Genomic DNA, 24,046 nt, shown 5'->3' on the forward strand with positions numbered 1-24,046 from the left:
TTGGGAAAGCCATAAAGGTAGAGGTGAATATTTAAGAGATGAAACAATTAGTCCATTTATGAATTATTTGACAAAAAAGATGCATCTGTTAACTATTTTAAAGTAAAAGTTTTTTTTACCATGTTCCCTTGTAACACATTACACGATAATGAATACATTAATCACATTTTTCTTTAAACTTGTCCTAAAATGTTTGACCGGAGCACAAGAAGTAAACTGAGTGCTGGAATGGCATTGAGGTGCGAGGCAAGTACAAACGTCTCAAGGCCGCTGTAAGAGCTCGCCTATGTAACAGAAAATGTATCTATTGGAAAGAGCAGACAGACATAGACGAGAGGCATTGGAGATGTGATAAGTCATCCTCGAGTGTCACACTCTGATAAACACAGCAAGCCTGGGTTTATTTTCCCAGAAACTTGCCATCTATAAAAAACACTCAGCAAACATCAGCAGAGCTATGTGCAGTGTGAAGCATAACCAAGATAGAGCAAAGCCCACAGGTCAAGAAGCAGAAGTCTGTCTTCATTTAAAGGACGGTGGAAACTCCTTCGGGGACAGCAGAGTACGCTACACGTTTTTTATTACAGAGAGGTAAGCTGGTTTCAAAGATGAGTGATGAAGGCTAAAATAACTGTCCCGAAACAAATTTAGAAATTGCAACACTGCTGTTATGCTGAACTGACATCCATTTGACTTTCATTCCAGACCCCCGGTGAGACCATACACAGTTTTTATATATTCCTCACTGACCAATTAACATTGAGGGTCAATTGGTGAATGTGTACATTCAAAGAAATTATAGTCACTTACTCCTTTCCCTCTGTTCCTGCTTTTTGCGTCAGCTATCTGCACTATAATATATACCCAATGCTATAGAAGCAGAACAATTCAGATGTTCTTCTTATCCTTTCTATGATGTTTTGTGCAAATCCTTATTTTGTGCACATTATCACATCATTACATTTATAAGCATAAGTGTGTTTTTGTTTTTATTTTGGTAGAAGCGACATACATGGCAGGCCCATCAGTAAGACTTTTAAAATGTTGGTTGGGATTATTTTTGGTTAAGTTAAAGGAGCATAAGTGGTTAGTAGATGGTGGTAAATATTTGTTTGTGATCGTTTTGATGTGTTTGAAGGTGTAAAATGTAAAATAATGTCCTCATGGTCCTCATTAATGGAATACAAAACAAAAAATGTAGAGTATTTTTTTATGTTTTCACATATCCAAGGCTTTAATATATGCCCCATAAAATATATTTAACTTTGCTCTGTTGTGAGCTTGTGAAGATTACACTTTTAGCCAAAAGCTACAATTGAAATTGGGCGTGAATGCTTTTATTTTGAAATTGTCGAAATCTTTGCTGCTTTCATGTTTCTCGGAACTTCTGCCTTTAGAGAACTGGATTTATAAACCATGTCATGGCCAGGGGATTATATTCCATGAAGCAGGTTTAACAAACTCAGAGTTTGAACAAAACCTGCTATCTGAAATACACCCCAGTTTTTTCAAATTAGGATCTGTATATAGGTATATATTTGTAAATCGAATACCACACAGAGCCACTCTGTGCGATAGGGGGCGGGAGAGAGCTTCAAAACTAGTGCATGTGGCAAATAACATGACTTAATTAATCAAGTTACTTGCGGCGAGTTGCTGTACAGAATATGACTTCCATCAGCGAGGGCCTCAAGATTTCCTCCTGCCTCAAAACGTCACATTTAAAGTATATTTTGTTTTACAGATCCGATTGGTCGACAGTTTGCGTTTAAGTAACGAGGATGCCAAATGTTCCAATTGCACGTGAAGGCAGCATCAGTGGAATTCTAATTGGAGGCAGATTTTCCGCGCGAGGAGTGGCCTCTTCAACTACTTCCCGAGCCAACGGAGTTGTCCTCCTAGATGGTCGAGTGAGTCGTTTAGTAAACAACTGGCGAAACGATTACTTAAAAAGAGTTTAAATCCATGGAAATACATTCTGAAGCCGAAGCCATGCGTGTGATGCATTTGCTGACCTCATTTTAAGGTAGGTGAAATGAACACCTAGAAAGTTTTTTTATTTGTTTTTGATGCCAGTCATGTTGTCGTGCTCCTTTTCTAGTGAACGTGTGAAACGTTATCGCTAGCTTACTTCGCCCACTGTGTGAACACGGGTCTGACTTTACACCATGTATATATAAATGTATATTTAATATTATCATGTCCTGTTTAACGTTTAAAACAGCGAGCATGTGAAGGCGTGTTCATACTAAACTGACTCGTTTCCAGCTTCCCACTATGTGATTTATCCCAAACAGTCATCCTCGTGAGAGATGTGTCATCATGAGTCTTAACGTTAACGGAAAATAACGTGCAGCTTCGCTGTTTGCCCGTTTTATCAACGCAAACAAACGGCTTAAAGGCAGGTCGTGACACTTTAAGGACATACGGATGATAATTGATTGCAAATATTGAATCTGCTCTCATTAAAACAATTATATTTTATAGTATTTTTCTTTCTCTTGATGAAGGACGTTGAACTCGTAGAGGAAAGGCTGCAGTTTTCTATTAAACTTTGCGACCTCTTTTCCCACGCAGGGTTCGGATCGAGTCTCTAATCACGGCTCCTTCAAAAGAATATGGTTTTCGCTTTAGAGAGCATCCCTTAATGGGTTGGGTGTATTCATATTGAAATGGATATGGTCTATTTCCAGCATCATTTATTGACTTAGAGGCTGTTACTCAAAGAGCTATTTCAGTGCAGTACTTTAGTACATTTGTGGTTTTGCTCCTAAGTCACCATTCTTCTGCAAACAAAAACAAAAGTGAAAAAGAAAGTCATGTTACAGCATATTTTGTTACTAGTGTTGGTACAGAAACTTTGCTGTGACATTTTTTTATTACAACTGACAATTAAGTTCTGTGCCAACTCTTTGTGTGGAGGGAAAAACTGCTTCCTTTAGGTTTTTACACTTTTATGGCTATAGCATCCACACTACTGTCCTGGTTCTTTCATTGCTATTTTAATGCAGACCTGTTATTTTGGAACATCAGAAAATTGCGACTGGCAACTAAGTGCTCTCACTTAATTTGCAAAATGCCCACACATCATTCATTGCAGCAATTCAGACGTCTAGACTAGCAATAGTTAAAGTAAACAGACCATATAAACATTACATTTACATCAAAATAGTTGTAAACAGAACAAGTTGGTACTTGCTGATGCTGTTTTGTTTTTGCATGGCAGTAGATCTCAGTTCCTGTGGAGTTTTCCCTTCAGTGTTTCTTAGTATCGGATAATACAACATGGTGAGAGGCTGTGAAAAAGAACTGTGCAAATGTAACTGCAAGGTTTGCGTTGGTAATGTTCCTTTTGTTAATCACTATAATTGTCTGTGCAACCTGATCTGCAGCTTTGCTGTGTATTTCACAGGGGGTTCTTAAACCCAATCCCATATGCAAAACGAATTTATTTAATCATGTTACCATGCAAGTTAGCATTAGACAAATATTACAAAGAGCTATGTGACTTTGAACATGATGGTTGACGTTATGGATCGGCATCAGAAGCTGCTGCACCCGTGGGGGTGTTTCCCTGCTATGCTGTCTGGAGCTAACAGGATGATGCAATCAACGAAAATCACGTAGTCAGCTGGAGTTCTCCGGGTGAAAACACTTCAGTCACTGAATGAGGTCATAGGATAATATGCTCATTCAAGCCAATTGGGAGGCAAACAAGTCCGACACAGTTCAATGCAATGACACACAGATTGACGGGAAAAGCTGGCAGAGAGCACATGATCACCCGAAAATGGGAAGTGTGAGGAACGGACGAAATGCTGGCTGCTCTGTTGAAGCTCAAGTTTCTGTGTGCATGTGTGGGAGTTTGACACAATAGTGCTTCAACGGTGTGGTTTTTCCTTGTGCTCAGTCTGTACCGTAAAGCAGGATAACATCATCTGAATGCAGCAGTGTGGATAAGCTTTGGTGCTGCTTTTTCAAATGATAAATCCAGATAAATACCCACCACACATTAATAAGCTAGTTAGATGATGTGGCCGCAACATTTTTACAGTATTTTATTTATTGTTAATTTTTTTATAGTGCTATAGTGCAATATAAATGAAGGTCCTTTTTTAAACCAGTGAATATTCACATTTTAGTAACTGAAAACAGTTCATTTTAGGTTATTTTAGCACAAAGTCACTGAAATGATTAACTAATTATCAGAGCATAAATTTAGCATACATTAATATATTTAAACCGTAGCATTGTTTGCCCAAGTGCTTTCCCATCTGCATCCTCTCAAAATGACTCTCGATTGTGTTGAATGAATGAAATGAATTAGATGTTGCCGGTGCCATGGCGATGTGGGTCAGTAAGTGTTCACTGTTGCTTCTCAGCTCCAGTTTCAAGTTAAGAGGTGGGACAGAGTTAGTCGTCCAATGGAATGCTGTATTCAACCTTTCCCAAGGACGAGTCCTTATCACAGTCCAAATACCCCTTTAGCTTGGCGGGTCAACAGGGATCCATCATGTGGTTCAGTCTCCGGCTCTTGTTAGGACTACCAGTCTGCCTGTCATGTATGTCAGCGTTTCTCTGCACTGTGTACGGGACAAGGAGCATTTACTGCATGTCCGCCTGAGGTAGGCTGCATATTAAGTGTCTCATTAGCTGTAATAAATATGGTATCTTTCTATAGATTCTGAACTTCAGATAACTGTAAACTTATCTCCTTTTTATTGCTTGATATCTGAAGAAAGATTGTTGTGCTTCATATACTGTGATAAAAGCCTGGATACTTTATACACTTATACACTACACTTTTTATCTAGTGAATGTATTGATTTGTCCATCAGTAATTGATAATCAACTAATAATCAGAATAGTTTTTAAGCAAAAAACGTTAACATTCTGTGGTCACAGATACTTAAATGTGAATATCTGCTGGTTAAAATTGTTATTGACCAGGCAAGTTAGTCAATTTTGAAAATAATTGTTAGTTGCAGCCGAAATACATTTTTAAAATGATTTGTATCAAGATGGAAATGTGTGTGTGTTTCATTACAAAGGAAATAACAGACATATCTGTCAGTACTTAATGGTATATTTCCAGAGTTATCTGTCCACATAGATGTGAGGTGAGATAGCAACAGTTTCTCTGTGGCAGTAACATGACACCTTATTGGCTAACCGATGAAGGATGCTGAGCAGTCTGCAGGAGGGCCTTACTAACCACAAAGTAAATATTTCATGGCACGTCTGAAGCTACTGTGAGAATATGCACCTGATTGCAGGTTATATTGTCATTGCAGGGTAGAGTCGACATAATTACCCCATTGTTATATTACACACAAGCCTTGTCAAATTGGTCTCCCATCGGCACATTTTCCTCCTGAATGAATTCCACTCGGTTTCAAAAACTTGCAGGCTTGTCCATTACCTGTTACTGAAAACAATCTGATAACCAGATACTTCCTGGTCTAGTCTTTAATACTAACAGCAATACCCGTTTTCCCGTATGACAGCTGCACTAAAGGTGACTCTGTGCTCCGAGTTGCTCTTTGAGAAAAGGCCATTAGAAAGCATCATTATCTGATATTTACTAGTACATTTCGACATGCACTAAGGTGAGGTAACTCCCACAATCCATCCTGATTGTATAATTATTTAGCTGGGATTCTTTTTGGTCAATTAATGTGGCAGCTTTAATGTCACATGGCTTGTTCCAGTCCTTGCGCTCAACCTAATGGTCAGGCAATTTTTAGTTTCTTCCCCTAGGGGGCCTATTGATGCAAACTTATTAGTTCATTCAGACAAGTGGATTTCTCTGGATTGGCTACAGCTGAGTAACTAGAAGCTTTGGGAGGAGGGGGGGGGGGCTGTTGGGATTTGCCACAAGAAATTGAGAATTATGGAAATCCAAAAAGCTAATACACCATCTCATTTAAAATGTATATTATTATGCAGGTAGTTTATTTCTGAGGGGTTAATAGACAAATTGCCATCCATGCTGCCTGCTGCTGAATGATTATTTCTTTTGAGTGTTGAGCAAATAGCCTTAGGGTTCACTGGAGCCACTTAAAGTCGCTATAATTACCACTGAGGCCTGGCCTAATTAGAAGTGACACCCACCATCAGGAGGCTTAGAGATGCCGGTTACCATTGGCCAAGTCATAGAGAAATACGACCGCTAAACGTACGCTCCCTCTCTCTCTCTCTTTGTGCATTTCTGCTTGGTAACAACCTGATGTTAATCTGCGTTCACTCAAACAAAAGGTTTCATGGACCGGTAAGGTCCGTAAGAACACTGAGCGGATTAAGACCTGTGTTTTGGCGTTACCGCGGGTTAGCACAGCGCTCTGAGGGAGTGCAGAAGATCCAAGGGAGCTGCGTTTTACTCGTTTGTATGACATTGGGACACTGTGGCCGCGTGCGTAATGTGTATGCACGTGAAGGAAGAGAAGCTAAAGGTTGTTGTGCTGAAAGGGCTGTGTTTGCTCCAGAGAGGAATCAAGAAACGTGAAATGTCCGTCGTGTCAAACTGTCTTAAGTGCATCAGAATGGGGAGAGGCAAAAGGTAAGTGGGCCAGGGAAGTGGTATCCTCGCTTTGCATCGACTCAATGTAATGAATTGTTTTGCTAGATGTCAGGAAGCATGTTAACCTAGACAAGGAAAGCAATTATTTCTGTTTATTAGCTTTAAATAATACTCTTTAAAGCTTCATCCCTAGGTATCACAGCATGCCTGAGCACAAATCCTGTGTAAGGAATATATTTATGCACCAAAAGCAAATACTATTTTTTAATTATGAAGAGCTCTAAAACATTTTCTAATCTAAGTTCATGAAGTCTTTGCATTTACTCTCACCTTTGACGGAAAGTCCCTGTTGTCAAGCCGAGATTAAATACTTCTGTCCTTGCCACCAAGGTTTGTTTAAGTAGTACCGGAGAATGGAGGTGAGGAAGCTTAGAAGCTTTGGAGAAGTTTAGAAGGCAGTAAGTTAAGGCAGCACGACACTGACTTGTAATGCAACTCTAACCTTCAATTTCCTAAAATGCTTTAGGAATTGTAATTTCAAATGACCTTGTTGCAGTTTATTGGGGAGGTCAGAGAAACTGTGGGTCTCTCAGGGGGCCTTCAAAGTCAACATGGAGGGGGATTGACCATGTGACCCTTTGAGAGCTAAATGCCCAACCAGCAGCCTGTCGCTCCAGCTATACATACGTTCTCTCTAAAATAATTGTCCGCACTAGTCAACACTAAATGATTGGTTGAAACTAGATGGTTTGATACTGTATGTTGATGTGTGATTGCACCATCGAGATGTAAGCTTCATCTCGCTTGTTGTTCTGGGGTAAAAGTTGTATATATATAAGTGAAGAGAGTATAAAATTCTCCAGATCTTATGGCAATCTTCTGTATCCATTGTACTGTTTTCTTTAAATCCACATCCGAGCCCTTGATCCAGGCTTGTGTGCAAAAACAAGTCTCAGTGCCTGTACATTTTTGAAACAAATCACCACCAACAAAAAAGAGGTGTGTAAACTGGGACAAAGCATTATGAGGAGGCGATGACGATACACCCTCAATCTACGTCTAAAATGACAACCGTAACATCGAGTGGTGAAACGGTCAATAACAGCATAGGATATGCTAATATAATGGAGACACTGCCGTATTGATTAGCAGATGTCATTGTATCGTTATAAAACAAACGCAATATGATAGCCTAACTAATGCCTACATTGCAACTATTTCCCTTAAAATGTAAACTCTGACCTAAGTAAAAAATTAATTTACACATATTTGGTGCAACCCAGTGCAGCTACCTAACCACTACTTATTTTGATGGGTGATATTGAGAGATATTAGAAAACAAGGTTCAAGTCATGAACCTGTTATTATTCAAACAAAAATGAATGCTGGCAAATGTCATTTATTTTCATGAGATCTGCACTAAAATCAAATTATATCGCAAAAAAACAGCTTGGTAAATTTAAGTCCTGTATGCTTGAAAATAAACTAAACAAAATTCAGTTTTTATAAAATAAATATTTTTCTGACTGAATACAGAGAAGTTAAGCGTTGTTCCATCCAAATTTGGGATCAATCAAGTGGAATGAATCGTGTTCAGCTCAGAATGTGTTATCTGCATCCTACAAATGAAGTATATGCTGGATTTCCTGTACACCTATGCATGACTGGATTTGTTTAACAAACTTCTAATGTGATTCTATGGATTCACTCTTGTTTCTTTCTTTCTCCTCAATACTGGCAGTTTGACTAAAAGGGATGGTCTTGTTTCTTAGGAAGGGTGTGGAGGCCATAAAATGGTCGTCCTTACCACAAACACATCTGAGTTTAATTTGTGTTCATGGTTAAATGTAAGGCCCATCTTCATTCCAGGCTAATTTTAGAGTTTTTCAGGCTCACGACAGACAGGATATGCCCTGTCTTATATTGGATTTATAGTTCTTGTCTGTGGCTTCATGTGGTCTGAACTGCTCTCTGCTTCACAGTTTCTGTTTCTGTGTCTGTAAAGATATAGTTGTTTTAAAATTGTGGAAATTAGAACTTAATTTGTCGATAAATTGATTGGCAGAACATACATTTACATAGATAATTGTGTTATTTTGACTAATACATATTGAAAACATTCAGTGTTCATGCAAATTGGCAGTGGGACAAATCAACATTTTTTCTATATTTTCTAATAAATCTACTGAAAACAATGGTTCTCAGTTTAGCTCTAGATAGAGTTAACTTCTATTCTCACGTAGATCTTCCTCCTTCCTCCCTGCAGGATGGAGTCGTCATGTCTTGACCTGGCTCTGGAAGGGGAGCGGCTCTGTAAGGCTGGTGACTATCGTGCTGGTGTGTCCTTCTTTGAGTCTGCCATCCAAGTTGGAACAGAGGACCTTCAAATCCTTAGTGCCATCTACAGCCAGCTGGGCAATGCCTACTTTCACCTCCAAGAGTATAACAAAGCCCTGGAGTACCATCGCCACGACCTCACACTTACCAGGTAAACACAAAATTAATATAGTTTATACCATTTCTGCACTCGTTTTATGGAGGTCCAACTTCACGATTACAATTTCTAGACTTGCCTCCACCGTATCATTGCTTGCAGCTTGTAATTACGTTCGCGCCTCTTTCATACTTCAGTAAGCCACCGATATTATTGTTTAATTACTAACTCGTGTTTTTTTTTTTTTTTCAATCCCAGAACAATTGGAGATGAACTTGGTGAGGCAAAAGCCAGTGGCAACCTTGGGAACACATTAAAGCTTTTAGGACGGTATGATGAAGCAGTGGTTTGTTGCCAAAGACATTTGGAAATCACCAGAGCCATGTATGACAAGGTGGGTCAGATGAAGAAAGACAGCAGGGCAGTTATTTAGTTATAGGTGAAACATTTCTTTTTATCTTAAGAAACTGACAGTGGATGATTTTTCAGTCAATGACTGAAAAACCATTTGCTTTGATTCGAATAAATGGATCCAAATTAAATTTCAATCAGTTCCGCATAACTTGCTCCGCTTCCAGAGAACAGTTTTGGTATGCATGATGACGGCGAAGCGTAGGTGTACCAACATCTAGAATAGTTTGCCAGCCCGCATGCAAACACAAGCAGGTCTGGTGTCAGTGTATTTTAAGTATATAATTACAGCACTGGCAACTCTGGTTTCCGTCTGTGAAAATCTGGTGTGCGTGCTATAGGTTGGGCAGGCTCGAGCGCTGTATAATTTTGGGAACGTCTACCACGCCAAGGGCAAGAGCATCTGCTGGACTGGAGCCGAGCCAGGAGAGTTCCCAGAGGAGGCCAGGATAGCCCTGAGGAAAGCTGCTCAGTACTATGAGTGAGTTGGTGTTACTAATCATTGGATATTTGTTGTTTTGCGTTTATTTTTGAAAGACCTGAAGATGATAGAAGTGACTTGATTGCTAACTGCAGAGTCACATGTTTGTTCCCCTACAATAATCCCTGTTAGTTTTAGTTTTTTTATGTCATGCCAAACATGTGGCCCAACCCATTACAAGAAACCATGTCCAAAAACAAAAAGCAGAAAGTTCCATTACAAGTATTTCTCTGTTCTTTTCAAATTGTTCTTTCAATTTTTTATGTGGAACAATTCCAATCTACTGTAACAGAACTTACTACAGTCTATCCTAGTGGGGCTTTTAAATCCTCATCTCCCAGGTTTTCCCCAAATAACTGGCTAATTTGAAGTGTTTCATGTGTGAACCGTCAACTCACATATTTCTCCAGAACATCATTCTCTGTACCATATTCATATTATATCATCAGCCCACTGCTGCACTTAGTATAAAAGTTCCTGCGAGTAAGTTCTCACTCTTCTTGGTTCTATCAGCCTGTAGACAAAATACTGCTGATTTCCATTGACATGTAACCAGGATGATTTTCCTTTATTCAGCATAACATTTAGTCTTGACTATGGAAATAGTATTGCAACAAAACAATCGGAAGTAAAAATCCACTTTCTAGCTTTGAAATCTGCCACATGCTAACAGGTGGTACTTTTCTTGTCTCTGAAATCTCGAAAGTTTAAGATTATTTTGGCAAATATATAAATGTATATCCATTATTAAGCCCAGTTATTTTCATACAAAGAACCAAAAGGAAAGTATTGTTTCTGTTGTGAGTGCTCACTGGATGTTGTGGTCTGAAAAATCACAATTTGTCCATGAATATTAAGCAAAAGTATTCATGTGTAAATGCATGTTTTTTGTTTTTTTGTTTTTAAGAGCAAACTTGTCTCTGGTAAAGGAATTAGGCGATCGGGCAGCCCAGGGGCGTACCCACGGTAACCTCGGCAACACTTACTATCTTCTTGGTGACTTTGATACTGCGGCAGCTGCACATGAAAAGGTATGTGGAGTACCTTGCTGCTTCAAATTGGCTTTGTTCCCTGTGTTTTCAAAGGCTTTTGATATACATTTATCAGCATTAGTCGATATTGGACAAGTTGGTTAAGAAATTTGTATCCACATACCTTTTTGTCTGGTCTGACTTTGACCGTGATCCTTAAGGCTGTGTGCGTCTTGACTACCTCAAATTGTGTCCCGTTAATCCTGATCTGGGTGAGGTGCACCCTACTGTTTGTCCTGTTTGGCAGCGGCTGCTCATCGCTAAAGAGTTTGGGGATAAGTCTGCTGAGAGAAGGGCCCACTGTAACCTTGGCAATGCCCACATATTCCTCAGCCAGTTTGAAGTGGCAGCTGGCCATTACAAGTAAGTAAACAAGTCAGGCCCGAGGCCTTTCAGATATCTCTGTATGGCACCGTCATATCCAGACACGAAACAATGTGTGACGTTTTCATTTTAGCACAGCAATGTTCATGAAATACCTTTTATTTTTTAGTACTGTGAAGGCTTACGGGATTGAAACAAACTTATGGTAAATTAGGTCATCACACCAGCACTTTACCTTGTGTTTATGTTTAGCATTTATAACCGGTATACACATTTATTAGCAGATATGTCTAATACATGCACTTATAGCTCTTCCTGTGGGCATTCAGAAGTGGAGGCTGCTTTATAAACAGACAATTATATATATAAATTGTCTGTATAAAATATATATAAAATTGTATTCACAGTAGAAATGACTATTGTAGACAAGTAGTGTACATTAAGTACAGTATAATACACATGGTTGATAAAAATGTCCTAGAATCAGCTTAAATCAGTTTGAAGTAAAGTTACCGTTGTACTTATGCAAAGCAGACAAACCGTTCTGAATACAATACAGTCATTTATAACAGCGGGACGTGTGCAGACATGTAGTTGTTCAGACGCAGCAGTTGATTGATGCTTTCTCACGTTTCTGAATTCAGCATTTTCTAGGCACAGAAGCCTTTTGGACGTTTGCGACAAAGAAATAAATGAAAGTAGCAGATCACTATCGTTCTCCCGCTCCCACCCTAGACATTCTTTGACTATCTTCCTCCTCCTCTGTTTCGCCCTCAGGAGGACTCTGCAGCTGGCCAGGCTTTTGAAGGACAAAGCTGTGGAGGCCCAGGCCTGCTACAGTCTGGGAAACACCTACACATTACTGCAGGACTATGAGAGAGCCATTGACTACCACCTCAAACATCTGGTCATTGCTCAGGACCTCAATGACAGGTATTGGCTATAAAAGCTATTTGTTTTCCACTTTCTGTCAAACTGTCTTTGAAGTATAATGAGCATTTACAGTCTCAATGTGGGTGGCCAATGAGCTAATTACCTGCTAAATGTTGGTGGTGTTACTTCCAACACCCATAAAGCTACTGTAAACTGCAAATCACGGAAACGCATAGAAAGTCACCAGAGAACTGCATTTCTTATGGGATTTAATGTTATTAATGCAGACTACCAGCTATGAGATGCTAGCAAATATTCAAACTCAATCGCACAGCAAATGGGACTTTATTAGATCGCTACTACTGGTTAAGATTGCATATTTTATCCAAAATATATAATCTGTATATAAAAAGCTACTGTTTTGTAGAATAAGTTTAAAATGAACTTTGCCTTAACCAACACTTAAAGGCTGATCAAAAAATGCCTGAAAACCTTACTAATAAAACCAGTGAGTACAGGCTTATCCTCTACTACATCTCTGCTTAAAAAGGAATGCTCCGGTGGGACTACCTCTCTATTTTTATAGTCTTAGGATAAGGAACCATGATTTCTGCTAATATAAACGTGCACAGCCACATTGTTATTTAAGTCTCATAAAATGTATAAAATAGGTTGTAGTAGGGTTAGGGAGAGAGTTCTTCTAAAATTGTGATTATAGGATTTGACTCAATACAAATATTCTTCCTGTAAGTGGAAACTAAAGTATTCCTGATAAAGTAACAGAGTGTTTGTACACTCTAAATGTGTACACATACTTGACATTGAGTTTAAATATGGGCTTGTTGAATACCATCTGTACCAGCTCATGTTTAGTTCAGGTTTTTGTGATTGTGCTGCACGATAATCTGACGAATGCCCTTCCCATTCTTGCGTAATCTCTGCTGAAGTTGCTCAGCCTGTTCCTCGTGTGTCTCGCTGCAGAGTCGGTGAAGGACGAGCGTACTGGAGTCTAGGAAATGCCCACACCGCCCTGGGGAATCATCAGCAAGCCATGTACTTTGCTGAGAAACATCTGGAAATTGCCAAAGAGGTGACTGTTTCCTCTTTTCCTCCTCCCTCAGAGTGCAATCAGTAGCTGCCATCAGTCCACACCCCCCTCTACTGGTTGTACGGGGAACAGCAGGGAATAATGTCCTCTTCTATGTAGCGTTTGGAAAATTAGATGAAATTACATAACAATAGCAATATATTTTATCTTGTGATGTTAACTTTGATGTTGCAGACTGGAGACAAAAGCGGTGAGGTGACTGCCAGGATGAACTTGTCAGACCTACGGCTGGTCGTAGGCCTGAAGTCCAACTCCAACACCCACTCCAACATCTTCCGCAACACCAACACCAACACCAACACTAACAGCTCTGCTCTGCCAGTAAGCTACCGGAGTTACCCCAGCCTCCAAGGTATGTCTGCACCCCTCAGAAAAGACCCTCATTTTCAAGACATTTTGAAAAATCAATTTTGGATCAATTTGTCATTATACTTGTGAATCTGTATTATTGCATTTGTAGAAGCGTGGTAGCCAGAATGTTTGTTTTTTATGTACACACGTGAAATACTCTGCTATGGATGCACTTGGATGTGCAATGGTGTCACACTATTCCACTGAGCTACAGGTGGCAATAACACGTCAAATAAATACAGCAGTGTGTTAACAAAGGCAGGAAAGGGGGAAAGTGCAAGCTAGTAAACATGAATGTACACAATGCATAAAACTCCACAGTGCACCTTAAAACACTGTTTCCTGTAGATGCAAAATATCTGTATAAATACTAAACCATGTGTTTTTGTTTTTTTTCAGGGGCCAAGTCTCCACCAAGAGTAGGAGGCAGTGCAGAGAACCTGGGACTGAGTCCAAGTCCTGACAAAAATCAGAAGGGGGATTCATCTGCACATCCGGTATGCATGATACAGATGCAGAATGTAAAATAAAAATACATTTCCTTTTTTCCCCCCAAGAACCACATTAATTAATATAGGTGAAACATTTAACCTCTAACATCTGTGTGCTCTTTGGATGTGCAGGAATGGGAAGAAGAGGTTTTCCCTGGATCTTCAAAAAACAACACACTCAAGGCTTCTACGAAGCTCTTCCTCTTCCACCGGCTCAAAAGCAAGAAGCAGAAGAACAACAAATCCTCATTTAAAGGCCAGCAGGAAAACCACACCGAGCACACCCCTCCTGAACTGGATGCACCTGCGTCTCCTAAGGTATTTCTAAATACCAGTCTCACTCACACTTAACATCCCTGGAACCCACAAGATGACCAATGATGATTCACTGTCAACAAGAAGTTGAAAGTAAAACATGATTCATGGAGTAGAACTACGTAGATGGAAATGCTTTTTTGTGTGGTTTTTGACTCATTCCAAATATCAGACACCAGTTCATGTGAATGAAAAGTCAAGTTCAAAATGAATAATCAATTATAATCAAATGGAAATGCCTTTAGTGTGACAAACCATACAGTGGTGTCAAAACGGTATGCCCTCTCTGCGTCCACATAAAGGCGTTATGCATAAAAAGAAATCATGCCTTTTACAAACTGCAGCAAAGGGACTAGAACCTGCTTATGTTACAGGAGGAACCAGTGCATCATATCCATGCAGTTTCACTTTCTTTCCTGTACTTTGATTGTTTTCATTAAAAGCCGTCCTGCTCTCCTGATCATCTAATTTACCCAAAGCCCTTTTCTAATATAATTAAGTCCATTTGTTTTGTTTGTAACGCTGCAGCCGGGATCACGGGACACTATTGGAGAGGATGGCTTTTTCGACCTCCTCTCTCGTTTCCAGGGCAACAGAATGGACGACCAAAGGTGCTCCCTACTGGATAGCCAGCTCACTGCTCATTCCTCTCCCTCCTCCACCCCACCTGTAGCTGAAAGGAAATGTGAGTCCGCCCATTGTGTTCACACCATATGTTCTAAAATACAATTTCCTGACTTAAATACAGGTACAAATTTGATGAATGAAAATGATTACGCTACATGTTTGTCCTTCATTAGTGACAAACCATAACTCAAATTCATAGCCTGCTGTGGTGGTCAGTCAGTTTTGCCCCTATATGGTGTGAATGCAGCATGTGTCCTTTACTTGTTAAATATTGTGCAATCCTTTGTGTCGTTCGTATCAAAGATGCCAAAGTGATACACCACCCATAATCTGTGATATGAGTAGCCTTGGCAGTTTAATGTTTGTGATTCTTAAAAATGGTTTATTATTGCACTCATAAAGCTCATGAATCCAAGAAAGTCTATGGGGAGTGATACATTGATTTTGGGTGGAGCGTTGCTTTAAATTAATTTTAAAGAGCATCTCATCCTTCTGCAACATGTTTTTTGCTCTTTTATCCAACACATCAGAATGGAATGCTGGTCAGAGGAGTAAAAATGCACAATGCAGCAATTCACACACAGATAATAAGCATCTCTGTTTCTAGCTATTTTGGAGCGCGAAACACCATTGCAGGATCCTGGTCATTTCCTGGAGCTGCTGGCCAGCTCCCAGGCCCGTCGTCTGGACGACCAACGAGTCAGCCTGAGCCAGTTTCCTGGCTTACGTCTCAGCACCTCCAACCTGCCTCGTACACCCTCCACCTCCAGCACAGACCAAGTCCCCCCTCAAGGTAATGAAATATTGCCTCTTTTTTTTATCATTGTGACAACAAAAGACTGAAGACCGGACTTTAAGAAGTTATGAATGCAACATATTGTCTTATGTATAGTATTAGTAATAAGTGAAGTTTTGTCATGTATGTGTTAGTTATGTTGATTCTGTGGATCCTAGGCAATTAAGTGTTCGCCAAGGCGTCCAGTTGATAAACATCATAACTCAAACATATTTCATCTCCCAGCCCCGATCTCCAGTACAGAAACCCCTCACACACCCTCCATATACAGTCGCCTGGAGGCAAGCACTGAGCAGCCTGAGGGGGACGATGTCTTCTTCGACATGCTGGTTAAGTGCCAGGTGAGGAAAAAAAGAAATGGAGTGTATTGTATGTCTGTCGTAAGATATGGATATAGACTGTAGTAAATCTTTTTTTTTTTTAACTGGGCTGTCTGAATAATATCCTAGAGAATAGATCATAGTTTACTAATTACAGGGAGTAAGCTAAGCTAACTAAGGGGGTGGACGCTAAAACGAAAAAGGGACATTAAGAGCCAAATAAGTATTAATTCAGTAATCACTTATTAATAGAAACCTTATTCTCCATGTATGTTTTATTATATCCTTTTCTGTAGACAGGTTTTACATGTGTGCATGCTTATGACCAGCTGTGCACCAAATAATAGCCAATTAGTACCAAATTACATGGTTCTTTTCAGGTAACTTCTTGAAGATTATTGGGAAATTAAGCCCTCTAAAAGAAAGCTTAAGCTACATCCTTTTTAGCCAAGTTGTTCAATTAAAGACAATTTGTTGGTGCACTAGGACACAGCCACATAAGCAGATTTATTTCCTTCCAGATATCCCAAGTACTTAATATGTTGCTCCTATGTTACTACTAGCATCAGCTATAATATCATATATATAACTGCACTGAGCTCTCTCTCCTCAATGTTTTAGGGCTCCCGGCTGAATGACCAGAGGTGTGCTGCTCCACCTTCTAAAGCTAAGGGAGCAACTATTCCACATGAGGATTTCTTCAGTTTAATCCTGCGTTCCCAGTCTAACAGAATGGAGGAGCAACGTGTTCTTCCGCCCCCTGGCATCACCCAATCCAAACCAGACTGACTCCATGAGTGATTTTAACTGAAGATACAAGATGAAGTAATCAAGCTTCCTTTTTTATTTTTAAATCAAGAGTTGTTGGTTTTTTGTATCCTACAACACTCTTAATTCCCTGAGACTGCCAAGCACACGAGGGACACTATAAGGATTTAAGCTCTCAAACATTACAAAACTGGTCGTTTTTGACTGTTAAAAATGGGAATTTTAATTTTTATGACTTATGGACTTGTTTTTAGATGGCTGACAGTGTCTTGGGGTAGCACCTTTTTTTGTGGTGCCCCCTGTTGGCTGTTTTAATCGGAGACCTCTACCAGTGACATTTACCTACTCTGGAGGCTTGCATCAAGCCACTCACACAAACTGAGTTGTGGTGGTTTGTGTTATTTGGACGAAAGGCATTCAAGGACATAAGCCAAACCGAATGGATTTCTGCTTTATGATGGACAAAACAAATATTATATGAACCTATCTCAGGCTAATTAGCCTGTTCTGCCCATTTAGGAGGCCATTAAGTCATTAAGAGTGGTACATCTTGGTTTGAATTGATCTCAGACCTCACCAACAAAACCTCAGCATCAAATGACAAATCTTCTCTGGGGAAATGAAGCTTTATATCCATGGCTTCTACTGCAGTGTTGACAAGTGGAATCATTTATAGTATCTACCTGCTTCCCCATATGGCTTTTTAAGACTTGTAAGGGTAGAGTTATTGTTGCCATGAAATGAAATGGGATTTTTCTTCGTTGCAACAACATTTTACAAGGGAGTAAGTGTGAGGGGTGGGAAATGGAATTTTAGCTTTTGTTTTGAAAACCTCTCTTGACGACGGAGAAATAAAAACTTGAGCATTTTCATTAGGTCTTATTTATTTTTTTATTAGTTTTATTCATTCTCTTCAGTGTACAACATTGGGATCCTAATGACATCATTCAACATCATCCTTTTTTTTTTCAACCACATATTAATTTAAATAAGTGTATTTACAAAGTACATCTGCATCGCTGCACAAGACCAGATTTCATCAATGTGTCAAATTCCTTCATTTCTAACCTTTCCATTTGATCTTTCCAGCATAGAAAAACTGCTCCTTCACATTAAATCAATCACCTGAGGAAACCTAGTGCATAATGTTAAAAACAGGATTTTCCGGGACTAATCATCATTATTTTCAATGGTAAAGTGCACATTAATTGCTAGGCTACACTGTTTCAACAATGCTCATTTAAATGCTTGCTATGCCTCTGAAGTCATCCTGTCCTGATGAGTCCTGCATCTGAAAGGAGAAAATAGAGTCTATTAGATGTTACATCTAGCACACTGCACTTGCATCCCCAGTTCAGGACTAAATGACTAGGTAGCATTGGCCAGTGTGCGGTGCTTTTGACCCACCTGGTGATGCAGCAGTTCAAGAAGCAGCTGTTGTTCTCGTCGACTCTGTACAACCCAGAATTTGGCAAATCTTTACATACAGATAAGAATTTTTGCAGCTCCGATGTCGGCGTTCCACTCTGCTGCTGTTGCTAAATGAGTAGCAAAAAATTGACAGTGAACATCACGTGCCATAATTTGCAACTGCAAATAAAACATTTCTCCTCTCTGAATAATCAGCGCAGAAATCCTTCAAACCTCTGTTGGGAAATAATAATGGTGGGTTAAGATATCTAAACGAGTCAACATCACCTTGATGGTGTCATAAGTGTCTGTGATGATTGTGATGAAAAGGCTGAGGATCATGTAGATGAAGAGCGAGACAAAGGTATAGAGGTAGACCCTGCTGAAGATCCACATCATGCTGCTCTTCTGCTTCATGTTCTTAAATGTGGGATACATGTCGTCTCCGTTGATCAGGGAGAACAGACACTCTGACACGGTGTTCAAGGTGCGGAACTGGAATGGACAAAAAGGAGGAGAGAGGCTATTCTTTTTGTTTGTTTGTCATGATGAACCAGTTGTGGAAGAAGTACCCAGATCATTAACTTTGGTAAAAGTAAAAAGTAATGTATTTATAACAAAATATAGTTCAATTTTCTCCCAGGGATCAATAGTCGTGAAATAATGCATCATTATTTATCTGTTGATTATATTTTGTATTTTGAATTGAAATTTTCAGCAAGTAACAATAACTAAAGTTATCAAATAAATGTAATGGTGTAGAAGTATGAATGTAGTTAGTTACATTCCCGCACTGTAAAACTACTAAAGGGCAGATTAGAATTGAAAATATTTCCTTTGTATTGTGTAAACTCCCCTTACTTTCTCATGATACGGGCCGAGGACGATCCAGCCGCATAAACAGTAACTGAGGTAGATTATTCCAGCACAGCAGATGAAACGGATAACGTTTGGGAAAGCAGCCCTCAACGTCAGGATGAGAATCTGAAAATAGTCACAGACAACAACGGAGGGCCAAAGATCTGAAAATTTGGTGCAATGATCAGGAATTTTACGATTCAGACCTCAGCACGTAATGCCAACGTACAACGGTGCATTCTCCATAAGTGTAGGAAATATTGTGTGGTGTAGCCGATTTAAAATTGTTGCACAATGTGTGACACCCATAAACATGTATGAATATGTGCTATTAATGAATGATCTTGTCTTACGTTATACTTCCTAAAGTAGCCCATGTAGCGGATGACTCCGATCCAGACAAGCATGGTCCCAATCCCAAGGAAGATGCTGCAGACATCATAACTGGTGAGGACCTGAACGAAACATGAGATCTTTAAAAACGTGACAAACGTTTTTCATGGATCAAACTCAGTGATACTGTAATGGAATGTACTCATTACCTTAGTCTGGATATCAATCTTGAGAATGGAGCCAATGGTTGTCAAAATGTCACTAGTAATTATCAGGATATACCAACCATTCAAAAACTCCAACTTGTCCGACCATGGTACTTCTTTGCCACAATGGTTCTTGTAGTAGAGTGTATACTCCTGTTTAGAACAGAAGGGAATGCTGTAAATACATTGCATTTGTGAGCTTTTTTTTATTTTTAATAAATCAAATATATGGTGAAGAATGTCCTCACATTTATTAAGTACGTAAGTAAGTAATTAACTTTCAGGTACTTGTCAAAATATTAATAAAGTCATACAAATGTCATAAAAAGTCTACAATGCCATAAAATAGTGATTATTGAAAAGTCATAAAAATAGTCATGCTATGGTATGTAAATAAAAAAAAAGTCATGGTATAGCAATGTCTAACAAAATCATAGTATCATGTGTCAAAAAAAAATTATTATAGTATCTTGAAAAAAAGTCATACTACAATGTCTAAATAAATCATAGTATAGTATGGCAAAAAAATCATAGTATGGTATATCGAAAATATACAAATTTTTACTATACATCATTAATATAACAGTGTATGTCATAAAATGTCATAAAACAGCATGGTGTAAAAAAGTCCTAGTAAATAATGTCATTCCATAAAATGTCACAGTACTGTATACCATGAAAAAAGTAATTGTATACTATGCCATAAAATGACATGCCATATAAAAATTCATAGTATTACATTAAACGTCATAGTATCATCATTGAAATTCAGAGATGTCATAGTATATGCCGTGTATGTCATAAAATGCCATACAAAGTAATAACATTCCATAAACTATGCATGCCATAAAAAAATGATATCGTTTATGCCAAAAATGTCATATGTTATGTCAAAAAAGAGTAATTCAAACATTATAGAATGGACAGAGCCTTGTGCTCCAGGAACTTCCAGGAAATCAAGGTAAGTTATGGGAACTGTAAAATAAAGTGTTTCCAAATTAGCTACATCTCAAGCAACACATTTCTGCTTCATCAGCAGTAACAAGTGAAGAGTGTGTAAGTGTAACGCTCTTGATAATGCTTGCATACTTTTCCTTAAAGTTTTCAAACAGGACTTCGACTTGCTATGGAGAATTTTTACAGCTAAAAAAGAACCAAAAATCAGCACCAACATAAAACAGGGGAACAGCCCCAAGAATAAGCACAATCCCAATAATGTAGATCAAACTATAGTAGAGGAAAGTAACAGGCAGCGTATTACCTGACTACCAACAAGGTCATGAATCTAACTGATCCTTTTGTATCATTCAAGCATTAGAGAGTCAAAAAGTGGGAAAGAGAAGTATAGACAATAAAAGTACCTTCTAAACCAACATTGACATGTCAGAAATAAGTGTACATTTTCATTGAATGGAATGAAAGTAACTGAGCATATAAAGCATATGTCTCAGACAATGACACCTTTTCTTACATCTGAGCAAATAAACTACAGAGTGGGGGGGGGAAAAAATACTTTTTGTTTTGTAGTCAGATCGTTCAACTTACCATCTGCAGTTGAATACCGTTGATCACTGAACGTGTGCAGAGTGTGAAGGAGGTGATGCACGTTACAATGATGAGGCAGTCAAACAGCAGAGTGAGGTATATGTTTCTAGGAGCTGGGGGAACAGAGAAATTAAAATGACTCCCGCCCTTCCCCCCCCCCCCCCAAAAAAGGACGAACATCTTCAAACAGATTTTATGAGCAGCAAAGCCGAAACCTCAGAGAGCCGCCTATAATGAATCCCAGGACATGAGCTCAAAGCAATGCAGATGATTCATTTGTACATACTAAAATTCAGCTCGGCAAACTCACATGCTCCAGTTACTTTCCAGTCTCGGCATTCATTTATATCTACATCATTATCCAGGTCAACCTTTATCCTGCCACTGTGAGCTTGGTTGTTGAAAGTGATCTGAAAGACATGTTTTTAAAGAGGATACAGAAGCAAAGAGCTTAATATTCACTTTCCAGGCCCTTAAGATATAACTATTACTATTTGACTATAAACAAAGCAGGCACTGTGTAAATAGCCTTACTTTTATGATTGCTCAGCTTTGTGTCCTCTGTTATTTCTTTAAATAAACACCAAAAATTCACTCTTTTCATCTAAACTCCTAGCTGTGCAGTGAGAACAGGTGCAGTGTCACGAGGAATCATCGTCACGGTTACGGCAGCGGTGAAGTGATCAGATGTGTCACATCGCCGCGTTTAAAAAAAGACAAAGCGGCGTGATCCACTAGTGTTTACTGAAGCATGAAGACAGTTCAAGTGACTTACAATAACGGTGAAGTCGTAGCAGTCTGGCAGCTCTCGATGTCTCACCGTCTGTAAATTTATGGCCTTGAGAACGAACGTGATCTTGACAGAGATCATCCTGGTAGACAGAGCGGATACATCAACGGAGAGGGGGTTTTTTTTGGAGGAAAATGATTTTGCCTCAAGTTAAAGGCTTTATTTAAATGTCACGCACAAACCTTTTGAAATGCAATTCAAAATGTGGAAGTGCTTCCCACAGTGACGGACGAGACATCGGATAAACTTTGAGGCACTCTGCCAGCGACAAAAGGAAAAAGTCAATGAGGGAAAAAAAGCTACAAATAAATAACCTGGTTAGGTATTCTGTCTTTCCCCCCCATGCATAACTCAACATGAACACATACCAGTTTCCACTTGGGCGTCAATTTCAAAGGTCTCATTTCCAGGAAAGATGGTACCATTTCTGTAAAACTCCTGACACACTGTCATGGGGTTGTAGAAAGCACCGTTTTTCTCATATTCGTGATTGCCTACAGTGATGTTGTGCAGTTGTCCGTACTAGAAGTGAACAATTGAAATCTCAGGTACAATAAAGTCAGGTGTGTAACAGCAAGTTAGGGTTAGATTCATGCAGTGAAACGACAAAATGACAGATTCAAAAGGACACGGACAAAGTCCGACCCCATGACGAGCTGCATCTTTTCACGGCAGCCTGATAAGCTCTTTGGTCTTGTAAGCATGACGAGTTATAAAAGGTCCAGCAATGATTAACATTGACACAAAAGCAAAAGAAAATACCTGTTCAACGATGTAATCGATGTGATCGTAAACTTCGGCCTGTCTGTAAACAGCATACGTATCCATGCCTCCGTCCACATAATCTTTCAAGAAGAGATGCTTGAACGTCATCAGATTTTCCTCCTTGAATGTGACAACCATCTGGTTGCTAAGGCCAAAAGACACTAACTGAGATGAGGAAGGGGGGGGAAAGTGTTTGTTTTTTTTACATCAGGGTTGTTATTATGTTGATATTATTCGGGTCATGTCTGAGATCACTACCTGGATAGTAATTATGGCAATTTTGATGATCTGCAGTACGAGTTTCCATGGTTTTCGGCCACGAGCGTGGTACTTCTCGCAGGGGTTCATGAAGAAATATTTGATTTTCCTTCTTAAGCACTCCACATTGTCCAGATCCTCCAGACACTGGTGGTCTGCCCATGGAAGGGGGGTCTCGTTCACATCATACAAATCACTGGACTCCTCCATATCTTCTATTAATGAAAGGTGGTGGGAATATGGAGATCAATTAAATGTCAGGAAAAAATTATCATGCAATACATCCTTTGTTTTTGAGGCTTATGATGGTTCTATACAGCTTTCCAGTCTGTTTGCATACATAAAGGGAACAGCATTAGATAGAATAGACACACTTCCTACTATTATGAAACACAAAACACTTGCCCTCTGAAGATTTAATTAGACCATAGAGGTGTGTCTGCTGAATCTAACTACCAGGAAATATAGAAGAAAGCCAACAAACATACACAAATACACTTCCACATTTGGTACAGGATCATGGAACTCTACCAGGAGGGAGGAAATGAAGTCAGGTGTACCTGAGCACTGTTGAACACGGAGGATCACATTCTGAAACCTGACACGCTTCTAGCATTTAGGTCAACTATCACATGTTCATTACTCGTCGTGTAGGAGTTCAGATGTTAACCTATAGATTATTTGAACATTATGTGAACAGGAATTCAATGTAAATGAGCCAATAGGCTCACCTTACTTACCAATGTCGCACAGCAGGTTAATCAACTTGTTGTCACGCGCGTTGCGTCCAAAATGTCTTCGTCGAATTCAAATTCATAACGTTGGCTCCTCACGTTGCCGTTTCACTGACAGTCATGTCTGAAGAAGGTTCTTTAAACTCAGTCAAACTTCCGAAGTGTGTGTTTGTGTGTGTGTGTGTGTGTGTGTGTGTGCCTGTTGACTGAACGGCAGGTAACGCCTTACGACAATGGGACGTCATTTTACTGCTCGGACCTGATTGGCTCTTGGACCTGTCAGTCAACAGCCCCACT

The 24,046-nt window shown here is 39.4% G+C and overlaps 2 protein-coding genes across 6 annotated transcripts in view; one reads left to right on the plus strand and one right to left on the minus strand.

Annotated features, from left to right (window-relative positions):
- LOC311014876 (G-protein-signaling modulator 2-like) overlaps positions 1 to 17,722 on the plus strand; it is a 305,151-nt gene extending 287,429 nt beyond the window's left edge. Inside the window, exons 1-15 of one of the 3 annotated variants that reach the window (XM_084011773.1) lie at positions 1,886 to 2,026; positions 8,787 to 9,008; positions 9,213 to 9,348; positions 9,707 to 9,846; positions 10,754 to 10,877; positions 11,125 to 11,240; positions 11,979 to 12,134; positions 13,056 to 13,164; positions 13,357 to 13,534; positions 13,933 to 14,030; positions 14,157 to 14,342; positions 14,868 to 15,024; positions 15,574 to 15,759; positions 15,988 to 16,103; positions 16,704 to 17,722. In XM_084011773.1, coding sequence (XP_083867899.1) covers positions 8,788 to 9,008; positions 9,213 to 9,348; positions 9,707 to 9,846; positions 10,754 to 10,877; positions 11,125 to 11,240; positions 11,979 to 12,134; positions 13,056 to 13,164; positions 13,357 to 13,534; positions 13,933 to 14,030; positions 14,157 to 14,342; positions 14,868 to 15,024; positions 15,574 to 15,759; positions 15,988 to 16,103; positions 16,704 to 16,871 — 2,091 coding nt within the window. In that variant the 5' untranslated portion in view covers positions 1,886 to 2,026; position 8,787 and the 3' untranslated portion in view covers positions 16,872 to 17,722. Of the gene's footprint in view, positions 1 to 1,885; positions 2,027 to 6,402; positions 6,560 to 8,786; positions 9,009 to 9,212; positions 9,349 to 9,706; positions 9,847 to 10,753; positions 10,878 to 11,124; positions 11,241 to 11,978; positions 12,135 to 13,055; positions 13,165 to 13,356; positions 13,535 to 13,932; positions 14,031 to 14,156; positions 14,343 to 14,867; positions 15,025 to 15,573; positions 15,760 to 15,987; positions 16,104 to 16,703 lie in introns of those variants that run through there. The other 2 variants (XM_084011772.1, XM_084011774.1) reach the window with 2 other exon arrangements.
- Positions 17,723 to 17,736: 14 nt separating this feature from the next.
- Positions 17,737 to 23,946, minus strand: mcoln3b (mucolipin TRP cation channel 3b). Of its 3 annotated transcripts, XM_084011777.1 has the most exons (14): positions 23,756 to 23,946; positions 23,016 to 23,230; positions 22,755 to 22,922; positions 22,361 to 22,514; positions 22,175 to 22,250; positions 21,978 to 22,074; positions 21,513 to 21,612; positions 21,203 to 21,315; positions 19,661 to 19,810; positions 19,472 to 19,573; positions 19,122 to 19,244; positions 18,549 to 18,755; positions 18,258 to 18,388; positions 17,742 to 18,141 (listed from the first exon to the last, which is right to left on the minus strand). In XM_084011777.1, exons 2-14 carry the CDS (start codon positions 23,223 to 23,225, stop codon positions 18,102 to 18,104), a joined length of 1,671 nt encoding a protein of 556 aa, XP_083867903.1. In that variant the 5' UTR covers positions 23,226 to 23,230; positions 23,756 to 23,946; the 3' UTR covers positions 17,742 to 18,101. The 3 variants fall into 3 exon arrangements, with proteins under 3 accessions (XP_083867902.1, XP_083867901.1, XP_083867903.1); XM_084011776.1 differs by having other exon boundaries at positions 17,737 to 18,388; positions 23,016 to 23,227; XM_084011775.1 differs by having other exon boundaries at positions 17,738 to 18,388.
- Between the last annotated feature and the right edge of the window lie 100 nt (positions 23,947 to 24,046).

This window comes from Eutrigla gurnardus (genome assembly GCF_963514095.1).
Source record: "Eutrigla gurnardus genome assembly, chromosome: 6".
In the NCBI taxonomy this organism is placed as follows: Eukaryota; Metazoa; Chordata; class Actinopteri; order Perciformes; family Triglidae; genus Eutrigla; species Eutrigla gurnardus.